Source organism: Protopterus annectens, chromosome 13.part0 (genome assembly GCF_019279795.1).
Source record: "Protopterus annectens isolate FY-2018-M chromosome 13.part0, PAN1.0, whole genome shotgun sequence".
Lineage (NCBI taxonomy): Eukaryota > Metazoa > Chordata > Ceratodontiformes > Protopteridae > Protopterus > Protopterus annectens.
The window spans coordinates 30762589-30775651 of record NC_056747.1 but is presented as its reverse complement, the minus strand read 5'-3'; the positions used below and the strand labels follow the sequence as shown (position 1 = coordinate 30775651).

Sequence of the window (13063 nt, the reverse complement as noted above, 5' to 3'; positions counted from 1 at the left end):
TAGATGCATTTGGTTTGAGGACCATGTGCCCTGAATGCATTTTCCTGCCATGTGGGCCCCCCAGGCATAATCTGATGCATCCGTTGTTAGTGTCTGCCTGACTGGGGGTAATGTGAATGGCTGTCCCTTGTTCTGGTGACAAGCCTTCACCCACCATCGAAACTCCTGTTGCAGGCAGGGAATGAGAGTAATCATTGTTTCCGGGCTGTGGCAATGCTGAGTCCAAACACTTATTAGGTACCATTGAAGTTTCCTCATATGCAGTCTTGCATATGGAATTAGTAGGATGTAGGATGCCATGGAGCCCAAGCCTGCAGAATTTTTCTTGCAGATAACTGGGCATTTGTTGCCAACATTTTGTAATAGGTAGTCAGTTGCCTTTGTTTGTCTGGCGTGAGATAAGCCATCTGGGCAGTTGTATTTAAGCTTGCACCCAGGAATATTATCTCTTGAGAGGGTACTAGTTTTGATTTCTTTTCGTTGACTGTGTACCCTAGGCATGTAAGAAATCTTTTCACAAACGCCAGATGCTGTAGAAGAATGTCCTTGTTCTCTGCTTGAATTAGACAGTTGTCCAAGTAAGGATATATTTGTATTCCTCTTTGTCTGCAGAATGCAATTACTGGTGCCAGGCACTTTGTAAAGACCCTGGGCGCAGTAGATAAGCCAAAGGGCAGTGTAGAGAATTGATAACGCATTGAGCCAGCCTTGAATCTGAGGTATCTTCTGCATGATTGCCTGATTGGGACATGCATGTATGCCTCTTTTAGGTCTAAAGTCACAAGCCAAGCATTCTTGCCCAGCACAGACAGAAGTTGCTGCAAAGTCAACATTCTGAATTTTGGTATATCCAGGAATGTGTTCAGAATAGATAAGTCCAGTATTGGTCTCCAGGCCTTGTCCTTTCTGGGTACCAAGAACAGTTGAGTAAAATCCTTGTCCCTGCTCTTGCTGTGGTACTTGTTGAATGGCCCCCATGTCCATGAGGGATGAGACTTGTTTTTGCGCCTCTGCCCATTGATTTTTTTGGCAGATCTGGCCAGCCGTTTGCCTTTGGCAGGTTATGGAAATGGAACTTGTACCCTTGTGACACTATATTTAGAACCCACTTGTCCTGGGTTATAATGTGCCAATTTTGAGAAAAAAGTGCTAATTTTCTCCCTGAGGGTGCTGCCAGGAGATAAGTGCTTGGTGCAGGCAGGGGTAAGTCATTGGGACTGTTTCCTGTATGGTTGTGGTTTGTCTTCTCCAACTTTGGAGGTAGAAGCACCCCATTGCTTTGACCTGTATGAACCTTACGCCTGGGATCTTCCTCTAAGGCATCTGGATCTGCCCCTTTGAGGTCTGTCTGACACAGGAAAGGACCAATTCTTTGTAGGCCAGTGTCTACTAAACCTAGGTGGCTGTACTTGTAAAAAAATCTTTGACAGTTTGCATAGATTTAACTTTGCCCTCCATTTTCTCCATTTTCTTTAACACCAAACAAAGTATCATGCTTTAAAGGTGCATCTAATAATTTAACTTTGACATGATCAGGCAGATTTTGTTCCTTTAACCAAGCATGTCTCCTAATTACAGAACCCATAACTGTGGTCCTGCAGGAGGCCTCCAAAGAATCAAAACCACATTGCAAAGTATGCTTTCCAACTTGTTCAACTGCATGCAATAAATCCTGCATTTCCTTGTTTTCTGCACATTCAGAGTTTAACATTTTCTGTTTAAGCAATGCTATGACACGTTGCTGATATTTAAGCATATGAAACTGGCAGTTTAAGGCTCTTATAGCTAAGGTAGCAGATGTGTAAACCTTTTTTCCCCATCTATCCAGTGCCTCAGAATCTCTGTCAGAGGGAGTAGGGTTTTTTGCAGTGGAAGCTTTAACTCCTTTGGGACCCTGTGAAATAGTTTCTGGGTCTCCAGCAGGGTTTTTAAAAATGAATTTATGAGAGTCAGGGACACTGTAATATCTGTCAGGCTTAACAGGAGCTGGAGGTAAGGAGCCAGAGGTAAGACTAGACTCTGAAAACACATCATCTACAATGTCTAACACAGGTGGGATGGCTAGAGGCCTGTTTTGAGGTAGTAAAAGGAAATCTCTGTGCCTCTTTTTAGATTCTGAAAAATCTTGGCTCTCCCAGTGGAAATGTTCCCTCATGGTATGCAAGGTTTCCCCAAAAGAATAGTCCCCTGGAGTAAAGATTCTTCAGCATCAGAATCCTCATAGGGGGGAAGAGAAAATTCCTGTTCAGAAGAGGCATCAGAAGAAATAGAAACCTGATCTGAAGATTCATAGTCAGTCTCTTGCCTAGGCCTTTTATCAGGAGGGGGATGGGAACCCCTGATCAAGGTAATCAAGTCTTCGGCCATTTTGAGCATCTGTTTTTTGGGCATAGGGCCTCTATGCCCAAAAAACAGATGCTCAAAATGGCTGAAGACTTGTCCACATGGCTCTTGAGTTTGTTTCTTTGCTTTAGAAGGTGCTTTAGTCTTTGCCTTTGAAGCTGAAGTCAGTAAAGATGTTTAGGTCTGAATACACCCTCAGAAGCTGGTGCCTGCTCAGCGGCTCTGGACCCATCTGAGGGATTAGTATCCGAGGCTCCAATACCTTGAGTTTGCAGCGGCATGGCCGACTCCACGTCGGAGTCGGTAGCAGCCTGTGACAAAGTAATGGGCATCAGGGGCTGCGAAAGCACCTCACTGAGAACCGGCAACTGGCTTAGGAGAACCTTCATCATCGGTTTTGGGCCTCGGTTGCTTCTCTCTCTTCTTTTCTTTGCGTTTTTTGTGAACTCCAGTAGTCGGATGGCTATCCGATGACATTTCCGGATAATTAAACCAGCGTCCAAAATAGTTTAAAGCAAAATCATACCGATGCTTAATAGTGCGTTGGTTAAATCTAGCACAAAACTGACAACCAGAAATGCTGTGATCAGGGCCTAGGCAAGGAATACAGTAAGAATGAAAGTCCTTATGAGGTATTTGCTTTCCACAAGAAATACAATTATTTACTTTTTCTGACATCGGTCTGGAGCAAGAAAAAAGTTTCCCCAATGGGGTATTTAGCTTTATTGAAGACTGAATCTGAAATTCGAACACGAAAATCTCAGGAGTCAGTTGACCGACACTTGCGAACTGCTTCTGCTTCGGGCACCGCGCGGCAAGAAAGACTGAAGAAAATAGCGACGGCTGCTTCTTTTATACCCCTGATGACCTGACGTCAGGGAAGGGGAGACAGCAGCTGACGCAGGACCCAAGACTTTGGAATTCAGGCCGACTGAGGGCAACCTGCCAGCAGGATTACCCAAATGTAATGACTGCAACAGTGAAACACGAAGAACATCTAAGCAAATTATTGAAGTCAATCATATTTGTTTATATTGTGGTGTCATCTTAGGTGAAGGAAGTATGCTGCTCAAGGCTAGAGACACACCTGCCTGAGACACATATTCAGAGAGCTAAGTCATTTCTCTCTTCATATAGTCCAGTGAGGCATGTCTCAAGTCATTCACACCAACATGAACTAGGACAGAGTCATAATGGTATTTGTTGTGGAGAGACTTGAGTTTGTGTGTGATTTTGCAGATCTTTGCACCTGACAGACAGCTGACCATAACCTTCTTGTCCAGCCTGGTGAGTGCGACATCTGTGTGTCTCACTATAGAGTCACCTACAACCAAAAAGTTTGGTTTAGATGTGCTTTGCCTTAGAGGCTTGTTTGGGGAGACACTTGTGGTTTTATGTGTAGCATGTTTCTGTTTCAGAGGTCTCTGGTATTTAGGTAAGTTTCTAGTGATTACCTTCATGTACAGTGGTTTATGTATTGAGAGTGTGGTTTGTGCAGGAGGTGTAGTATGTGGCCTGACAACCTATTCAGTGTCACTGTTCTGTGAGTAAGAGAGCAAGTATTCAAAACTCTAAGTGTATATCCATGTCTCACAAATTGAGCTCGAGTGGTTTAGGAACAGTGGGTTGTCAGTGTACATGAGGCAATTGCTACGCTGCCTCAGGATACCCATGTCAATCAGGATAGCGGGAGAAATGACCATCCATAATACTAGGTGAGTGGTCTCAGTTTCTTTAGAGGCTCAGGAATAAAAATCTAATCAAACTAGGCACATTACAATGCAAGATAGAAAATAGAATTACAGTAACAATGCAATATAAGTTAGAATTAATGTAATGATGTAAGCTCCATCTGCAGCCTGACACCAGTAGAAACATTGCCACAGCTCCATCAGCCCTTGTACCCCTACTACCAGATGAGCAAATGTCCAAGTATCAGACACATGTGCACCCTGCTGCCAGCTGAATAATTTACATTCTGTCTACCATTCTCTTATCAGCAATGTCTGTACCCTAAAGTTCACTGGCTAAATGTTACAACCATATCCACCAGTAACCATCTGAAATGTCACAGCCTGCTAGAGCAAGCACTGAGACATGCAGACTGAATGGCCAAAAGATCAGACTTGTACACACGAAGTCCAAAATGCCATTTCTTGGAATATTTTCTCAGAGTTGGGTTATAGAAGTTTTAAGCTTGTGATGAAAAGATCAATTTTCAAGAGTTACTCTGCTGTGTTTATGGTACTTTTTTCCTGCTCTTTCAGCACTTGACATTTTAAGTGTTGACATTTCAATAAGAAGCCTATCAGCTCATCTGCAGCTTACAACTTTATGGATAAATGTCAGATTTCCATAAGTAACAGGTGAACCTCATCACCCACCAGGTGCATATTTCACTGCCATCAGTTACACATGTTTCTTGCCATTAAACAGATAAATATTAACGTTCTATTGGGCGCATATCCACCTGAGGCTTGCATTTTTATCATATACACATGATGTTTGTGTTTTGTCATACAAACATGACTGTCATACTGAACATGTACTTATAATGGTATGTTGGCCTCAACTTAAAGGTTTTATAATCAACCATTTATACAATAAAGAAATCTGGTACCCACATTTGTTGTAACACTTTTAGGAAAAGACTGTGCAATGCAGTTGTTTTTTCATGAGCTCAAACTATGATTTATAAAGGATCTCAGATTAAAGGTACTTTTCTGTGCTTTACAGTAGTTTTGCCTCTTGTTAGAGTGATGAACTTCGAAGGTGATATCTAAAATAGGTGCAATTACCTTAGAAGGTCCATTGGTGGAGAACAATTACACACATGAATGTTTCAAGGGGAGATGGTTGTAGTATTATGCAGCTGCCCCCTAACAGAGGTTGGGAGATGACTACTTCAGTATTACCATCTATAACAGGTAGCACAGGGGGAGAATATGTATGTGTGTTGTGTTGTCATGCATATTATGTATAAATAAGTAGCAAATGTCACCACTGACCTCAGCACACATCCCTGCTTCTATCCAGATCACAAAGGCAAGAGAATGCACCGTTATTAATTTGCTGGCATCAAGAGGACTGAAACAACAGGGACAAGGGAGACAGGAAAACATGAAAGGGGATGAAGGTCTGAAAGCACTGCAAGGAAAAAGAAGCAGTTAATTTCTGATGACTTAGTGCAATACCAGTGTAGTAGGCTTTTACAGAGACTGACTGATCAAATGATAAACTATTTATATAGTTGTATACATTAAATGCCAACAGTTGTGCACTGTTCTGATGTCTGTTTGTGTTAAACGCATTGTTGTGCTGTGCAGAATCATAGTGCAGTTCAGAATTGTGTGCACAAGGCATGACACATATGACTATCACACAGATAAATATCACAAATCACTGTGTGCGTCTTGAATCTGTTTGGATTTCTAAGCAACTGAGCATCAGCTGTGGGGAGAGTGGCTATATAAGCTGATATTCTGTTGAATCTGTAACACCCATTCAAGCACAAAAGTACTCCATAGGAGTGATTGTCTTTTCCAGCCTGGGGCATTTGTATCCAATTTTTGGAAACTTAGTCGTATACATTTTGTGTCACTAAAAAGAGAGGTGGAATTATAATGAGCAGTGGTAGGTTCACAGCTTGCAAGTCAAGATCAAACAGTATGTATCCACATCAAACCTGCAGAAGAGTCTGGAAAATGTGTTATATGCTGACAGTAGCAGCACTGCCACTGGTATCTGTGTGGAGTATCTCACGTGTGTCATATTTTGGCACTGGTATCTGTGTGCAGTATCTCACGTGTGTCATATTTTCGCATTGGTATCTGTGTGGAGTATCTCACGTGTGTCATATTTTGGCACTGGTATCTGTGTGGAGTATCTCACGTGTGCCATATTTTGGCACTGGTATCTGTGTGGACTATCTCACATGTGGCATATTTTGGCACCGGTATCTGCATGTGGCGCATCAGTTCTGGCATATTCTGGCACTAATATACATATGTAACATATCTGTTTTAAAATATTCTGGTACTGCCATCTGTGAACATCAGCTCAGACCTGACATACCACTGCTATCTGTGTGCAGTAACTCAGTTCGGCATATGCTAGCAATGGTGTCTGTGAATCTTTGTAAGGGCAGCTCTGATGAGACCTGCCACTGGTGTCTGGTGCAGCAGCCTATTTCTGGCACAACATTGCTATCTAGGATTTTTCTTGGCACTAGTGCCCATGTATGACACACTGACTGTGGCTCAGCCAAAGTTCTTTAGCTAATTTTCACATCAGCTGTGAAAATGACCCCGACATAACCACAAGCCAGAATCACCCCAGATCTTCAAGTGTTAAGCTCGGGTGGGACAGGGATCAGAACAGGACAATTCAAAAACCTGCTTCTAAGCACTATTTGTACAGATGGAGATGGGGAGCACAGCATTCCTCGCAACATAATTATTGCTATTTACAAATTCCTTCTACACTCAGATATTCATTGCAGGCATTACAAAGATGCATCTTATTTACATCCACAGGGAGTAACAAAATGAGATTTTACTTCTTTCCATTGTATAAAACTTTTTCATTTGTATGTATGCAAATAAATCAAATATCTAAATAAATACCATACAAAGTATTATCTGCAAAAACACTATTTTAAATCATTAGGTGCTGTGATGGCTCTGTTTTAGAATGCTGGTAAATAAGATGCTTTGTTGGATTTGATTTCAATAAACTTTAACAAAGAATAGGATAAAAATCTTAAAATGGCTTTACTACAGATAGTGGTGATCAGACTCTCCCACTTAGTTCATTTCAGGAATTAATTTAAAAATATGCCTATATTAGATCATTTCTTTAATGTAAATAAAGACTTAACAACTAACCTTCCTTCCTCTTGAATTTCTTTGTTTAAAGCAGCAGAACCAACTATCAGTCCAGTCGGTCTAAAGACAGAGAAGGAAGAAGAAGTAAATGCTGCTGGGTTCTATCTGCTTTATATTCTGAACATTTTGTTTCACTCACTTTTCTTGGGTGAGTGCAGTTGTTCTTGCGTGCCCATACTCATATGCAAACACAAACATGCAAACACAGTCCACACTCATGTGCAAACATGTAAACACAAACATGCAAATGCAGCCCACACACATGTGCAAACATGCAAATGCAGCCCATACTCATGTGCAAACATAAACATGCAAACGCAGCCCACACTCATGCAGACACAAACACAATCATGCAAATGCATACACATGTACAAAGTAGTGCACAGTTTTCAACTGGGGTTATTCAGAAAATGCCTTGTGTAGTTTGCGTAGGATTAAAAAGAATGAATAAAAAAATGTATGGAGTGGGGTAGACAGGCAGATTTCCTACAACCTGCCGCTTGTACTGAATGGAATCATTCAAATTCAAGTCACCTTTTCAATGTTCTTACATAGTGTAATCCATTTCACATATATAGCACTGCTCTGATGAGCACGTTTACAGAGATTGGTCACAATGTACAGCATATTTATCAGATTCATTTTTTTGTGTTTGTTTGCTTTTTTTTTTTTTTTTTTTTTTTTTTGCAGTGCAGGCATACCTCTCAACCTCTAAGCAGAAGAAATCTGAAAAAGACAAAAAGAATGAGGCATAAAGGCCCAAATTCAGGGCCAGATTTTAAATACTGCTCTTAAAAACTTAGAGATTTGCTAGAATATAACAGATTTCCATTAGTATACATTTTCTGAAGGATATGAAGTCTGAAACTCAAATGTCTGTCAGTATTTATTGATTTCAACCATCAATGATTTGCCAGAAATCCACAAATTTTATGAGGAACAGACCAAAAAAATGAGGCAAAAATCTAGATGTTCTGCAAAAATTTAGACAGTTGAGAGGTATGCCTGCATATGTGTGTGTGTGTGTGTGTGTGTGTGTGTGTGTGTGTGTGTGTGTGTGTGTGTGTGTGTGAGAGAGTGTGCGTGTGTGTTCACGCCACATAAGAGCCTAAGCCTATTAATTCTAAAGGCCTGTGCTTCAGTATTTTTGTAGGAATTCAAAGACATTTATAGGAATCCACAGACATATAACCAAGTATGTGCCATGTACTTTACCACTGCTAACACCAGTCTTGCTTAACAGTACAACTATATATAGTTCAACAGTAACATTTAGTGTGATCAGACATTAGTTGCTCTACTGAGAAGTGTCCTACACACTCCTGAAATAGTTTGAAGCATTCATCTAATGCAGGGAGCTAGTGTTGTAAACCAATTAGGAACACAAAATCATTTCTCTACAAAATTCAAACAGCTAGCATACCTCAACAGTACTTTAAAATAATGGAAATCATTGTGTTCAAGTCTCTGTTTGCTGATGTCATAATGTTCTATGGTAGTCTTGCTTTCCCTCTGTGTCTGCTGTTCTATTTAAAGCAGGATGCTGTCACCCTCACACTGTCTCTAATATCTGCAGCTACTCTGTTTACAGCAGGACGTTGTTTTTATCTCACACTATGTCTGACATTTGCAGCTGCTCTGTTTATAGCAGAACATTGTTTTTATTTCACACTATGTATGACATTTGCAGCTGCTCTGTTTACAGCAGGACATTTTTTTTTATCTCACACTGGCATTTGCAACTGCTCTGTTTACAGCAGGACATTGTTTTTATCACACACTATGACATTTGCAGCTGCTCTGTTGACAGCAGGACATTGTTTTTATCTCACACTATGTCTGACATTTGCAGCTGCTCTGTTTACAGCAGGACATTGTTTTTATCTCATACTCTGTGTGATATTTGCAGCTGCAGATGAGCTCAGTGGATCCTTGTAACACCTGTTATTTGAAGGTACTGACTGAGTGAGAAAAGAATATATAAATCTCAACCTGCTGACTTTGAAAATAGGTACAAGGATTATTGAAAAAGTAGGTACATACAGACAAAAATGTGGGCACCTAATTAACATAAAATTTGAATACTGGTAGCAAATAATTCCTTCCACGTTTCAGTAGAAAGACAGGATATCTCTCAAACTCAACTTAAAAAAACAGTGTTACAAAAATTATAGAAACATTTATTCATATTATCAAAGACACTATATCAAAGGTTAAAGACAGGCCTACAAATCTGTAGGCACGGATAAATGATATTGCAGCCTCACACAGTTACTTGTTTTTGCTTTTGAAAAAGGCAAATGCAACATATGGAGTCCTTGTTTTTTAAATTATTGGTGTCACCAGTATGTCAGCCATGTAGTCTGATTTACTGTTTTTTAAATAGCTTGAAAATTGTACATGTTGGGAGAGGAATCAGAAACCCATGCGAAGGAGTAAGTTAAACCTGAAAATAGAGTTGTATCTCCAAAAGTAGGAACCTCAAGTAAAGGTATGAATCATCGTGAAAATAGGTATATCTCTCCAAAATACTTACCTCATGTGAAGGGGTGACCCAGTATGGAAAACAGATACATTTGAGAAGTCTGGTGAAAAATCATTGCAGAAGTGGTAAAGCTAAAAGATCAGACAGTGGGTTACAGATTTTTTTAACTCTAGAAGGCAACCAACTTCAAGAAGCAGCAATAGACTTCTTTCATTTAGACGACTTTTGACTATACCTCATCTGTCTGTATGGCTTGATTGCGTTAAATGCTATTTGACCAACCATATTGGATATGACTGCTCTTTTATAGATTTGTTGTGCTTATGTATGGAGATAGTATTGGAGAATAACGTCCTTATGTTTGATGGAGTTTACTACCTCCAAAAAGATGACATAGCTATGGGCACTTTTAGTGCCAACAGTCACACCAATATGGTGATGGCAACATGGGAGGAGGACCACATGCCTGAGTTGTCTTTGTTTGACTCATATTTCCTTTTATAGATGGTTTGTTGATGATTTGTTTTTTGTATGGTCTGGTGAAGTGTCTGATCTACATATGTTTCATAATAGTTTGAATGCTTCTGTGATGGCCGTGTCCTGGCCCGGCAATCAAGGAGCCTCAATCCTCACCACTAACACCAGGGAGGGCATCTCATATAAGAGGAAAGGCTACAAATACACACAGTAAAGTACAATTTCCCTTAAGTGTACACAGAGATCACAGTCAGTCTGGGGCTGGTGCTCCCTTGCTCCCCAGGTCCCCAATAAGACTCCCCATTGGCACAGCTATAGGGTCCAGATCTCAGCCTAGCTGGCAAGCTAACCTCCAGTACCCTCTCTGTCCCTCCAGTGTTTCGTGTCCCTGCCCAGGTAGCTGACACACCACACACACTTTGAGATAAGTATTTATACAACTTCACAGACACTCCTGGGAAACGCTGACACAGATTCTCCTGCTGTGCCCCTTTACCCAGACTATACGGTAGTAATTAGTGCCACCACCAGCTAATACTTATCAGCTACACAAAGGCCCTTAAAAGGGTGTCCAATTATTACTGTGCAATATTATTATCCAACTGGTAATGTGACTAAACAGTCTTAAGGCTTATTAGAGTGGCCTTGTACAATAAACTCTACAAATATACAATGTACTCTAGAGCTTAACTTGTCTCTACACAAATCAGTCACAGTTGAAAAGGGTTTAAAAATATTTAATGATAAATACTAAAACACAAGACAATGCCACTACACCACAGTGTTATCCAAGAGTTCAGAGATCCCACAGAAACTTAAAATAATATAGTAGGAAAGTTTTGATATAACAGAAAAAACACAAGTCTAATCTTTATAGTCCTAGCTATTTCTATAAGAAAACATACTTCTAAGATACTACTTACATAAAGAGAGCATAAGGCTGTGCTGAGAGTTGGATATCAAGATCAAACTGCTTACAGTGTCTCTCTGAACAATAGTTTTTAAACTCATCAACAAACATCTCTGCTGGACCCTCCCAGATTACTTCATTTTGACAAGTAGGTTTTCCCAGTATACACATTACATCATTTTGACACTTAGTCTGGAGTTCCCAGGCCAAAAGGCTACATTATTTAACAATCTAACACCTGCTCAGGAAATTACAACAATGAAAGACATTTCACATGTACACTCTAGTAATTATTACTTAAGTTAAGGCAATAGAAAGAATGTGTTCGGTTAGTCTCTTTGGCACCACTATCTAGATCAAAGGGGTATACAAGACATAATTTTAACTTCAAAAGAACAGATAAAATGCATGGCTTAGTTTTCCTTACAGCGGATGACAATGTTGCTAAAAATCTTGAAGTTCCCATTTTCCAGTGTTTTCTTTCATTTAAGAAACAAGGCTGTATTTTACATTTATATTTACAAATGATAGAATTATGTATCAAATTCTATTTGACTAGGCTGACAGTCTTAGCCCATCTTCCTCCAATCTTCACCTCTTTCTTGAATTTTACTTTGACATACTCTGATGGGGGAAACTGATTTTTTGGATATATTTGCATGTAGGGTAAGTAATAGAAAGGTGAATAACAAATGAATAACAAGGCCACTGCACAACAAAGGTTGAAAACTCCAGCACTGTTCAAGCCAAAACAATCCAAAGGCAGGACACCAGTTTAATCCACAGCTACACAAATTTATTGCAGACTTAGCGCTTTCACCTTACAAGGCATCATCAGAGTCAAAAGGCTGTTACAACAACCCCCATTTAAATACTAAAATCTATAAGCAATAAAATAATAAATCAATTAATTCATTAATTAATTAAACCATCAACCAGTAAAAAACATTTACCCATTCAAACATTAAAACTTTTAAAGTTACACTCATTCACCTTAAAGGGCCTTTGCAAAAGGTTAAATGACACTTAATACAATTGATGTACTGATCCCTGAACACCTCAGATCCATTAAAAACAAGGATTCCCACAATGCGTTGTACCTCCATAGTACCAAATGTAACAACTTTAAGAAATTCATGTTTTTTGTGATTGATAGGGTGTTATTAGATAGTGGTGGTGACATTAAGAACAAGGTAGCTTTAAAGGAGATGGAGTGGCAGCTTCGGCTAAATGCCATGTCCTACCCTGGGCTTAATGATTTTATTTCTATTAAACCCCTCTTGGTGCATAGATCCCAGGTTTTATAGGAGTGGATCTATGTACATTTAATTGCACTACAATCATTAAAACAAAATAAAATAAAATAACGAAATAATTATTTAGTAACAATATTTGTAACAGGAATGTTATTCAGTACCTTTAGATTTGACTAATAATATACATATTGAAACAACTTCATTAACTTGGCCATTTAACATTTTAATATTACAACTACTATTATATTTGCTTCAGTACATCAATTGTATTAAGTGTCATTTAACCTTTTGCAAAGGCCCTTTAAGGTGAATGAGTGTAACTTTAAAAGTTTTAATGTTTGAATGGGTAAATGTTTTTTACTGGTTGATGGTTTAATTAATTAATGAATTAATTGATTTATTATTTTATTGCTTATAGATTTTAGTATTTAAATGGGGGTTGTTGTAACAGCCTTTTGACTCTGATGATGCCTTGTAAGGTGAAAGCGCTAAGTCTGCAATAAATTTGTGTAGCTGTGGATTAAACTGGTGTCCTGCCTTTGGATTGTTTTGGCTTGAACAGTGCTGGAGTTTTCAACCTTCGTTGTGCAGTGGCCTTGTTATTCATTTGTTATTTGCTAGTGCCCTGACATTGGGTAATTGTTTGTTTTTATAATAGAAAGGTGAATACCAGTGTTTATAGGAAATCATGTTATAAAAATACTTT

At 39.3% G+C, this 13063-nt stretch overlaps 1 protein-coding gene across 2 annotated transcripts in view; it reads right to left on the bottom strand.

Moving 5' to 3' along the window:
• The window catches only part of STAP2 (signal transducing adaptor family member 2), a 1003160-nt gene that overhangs the window by 425986 nt on the left and 564111 nt on the right, over positions 1-13063 (bottom strand). The window contains exon 8 of one of the 2 annotated variants that reach the window (XM_044090598.1): positions 7230-7289. The exons of the other annotated variant lie outside the window; for it this stretch is intronic. Coding sequence (XP_043946533.1) covers positions 7230-7289 — 60 coding nt within the window. The remainder of the gene's footprint in view (positions 1-7229; positions 7290-13063) is intronic. 2 annotated transcript variants of the gene reach the window in all.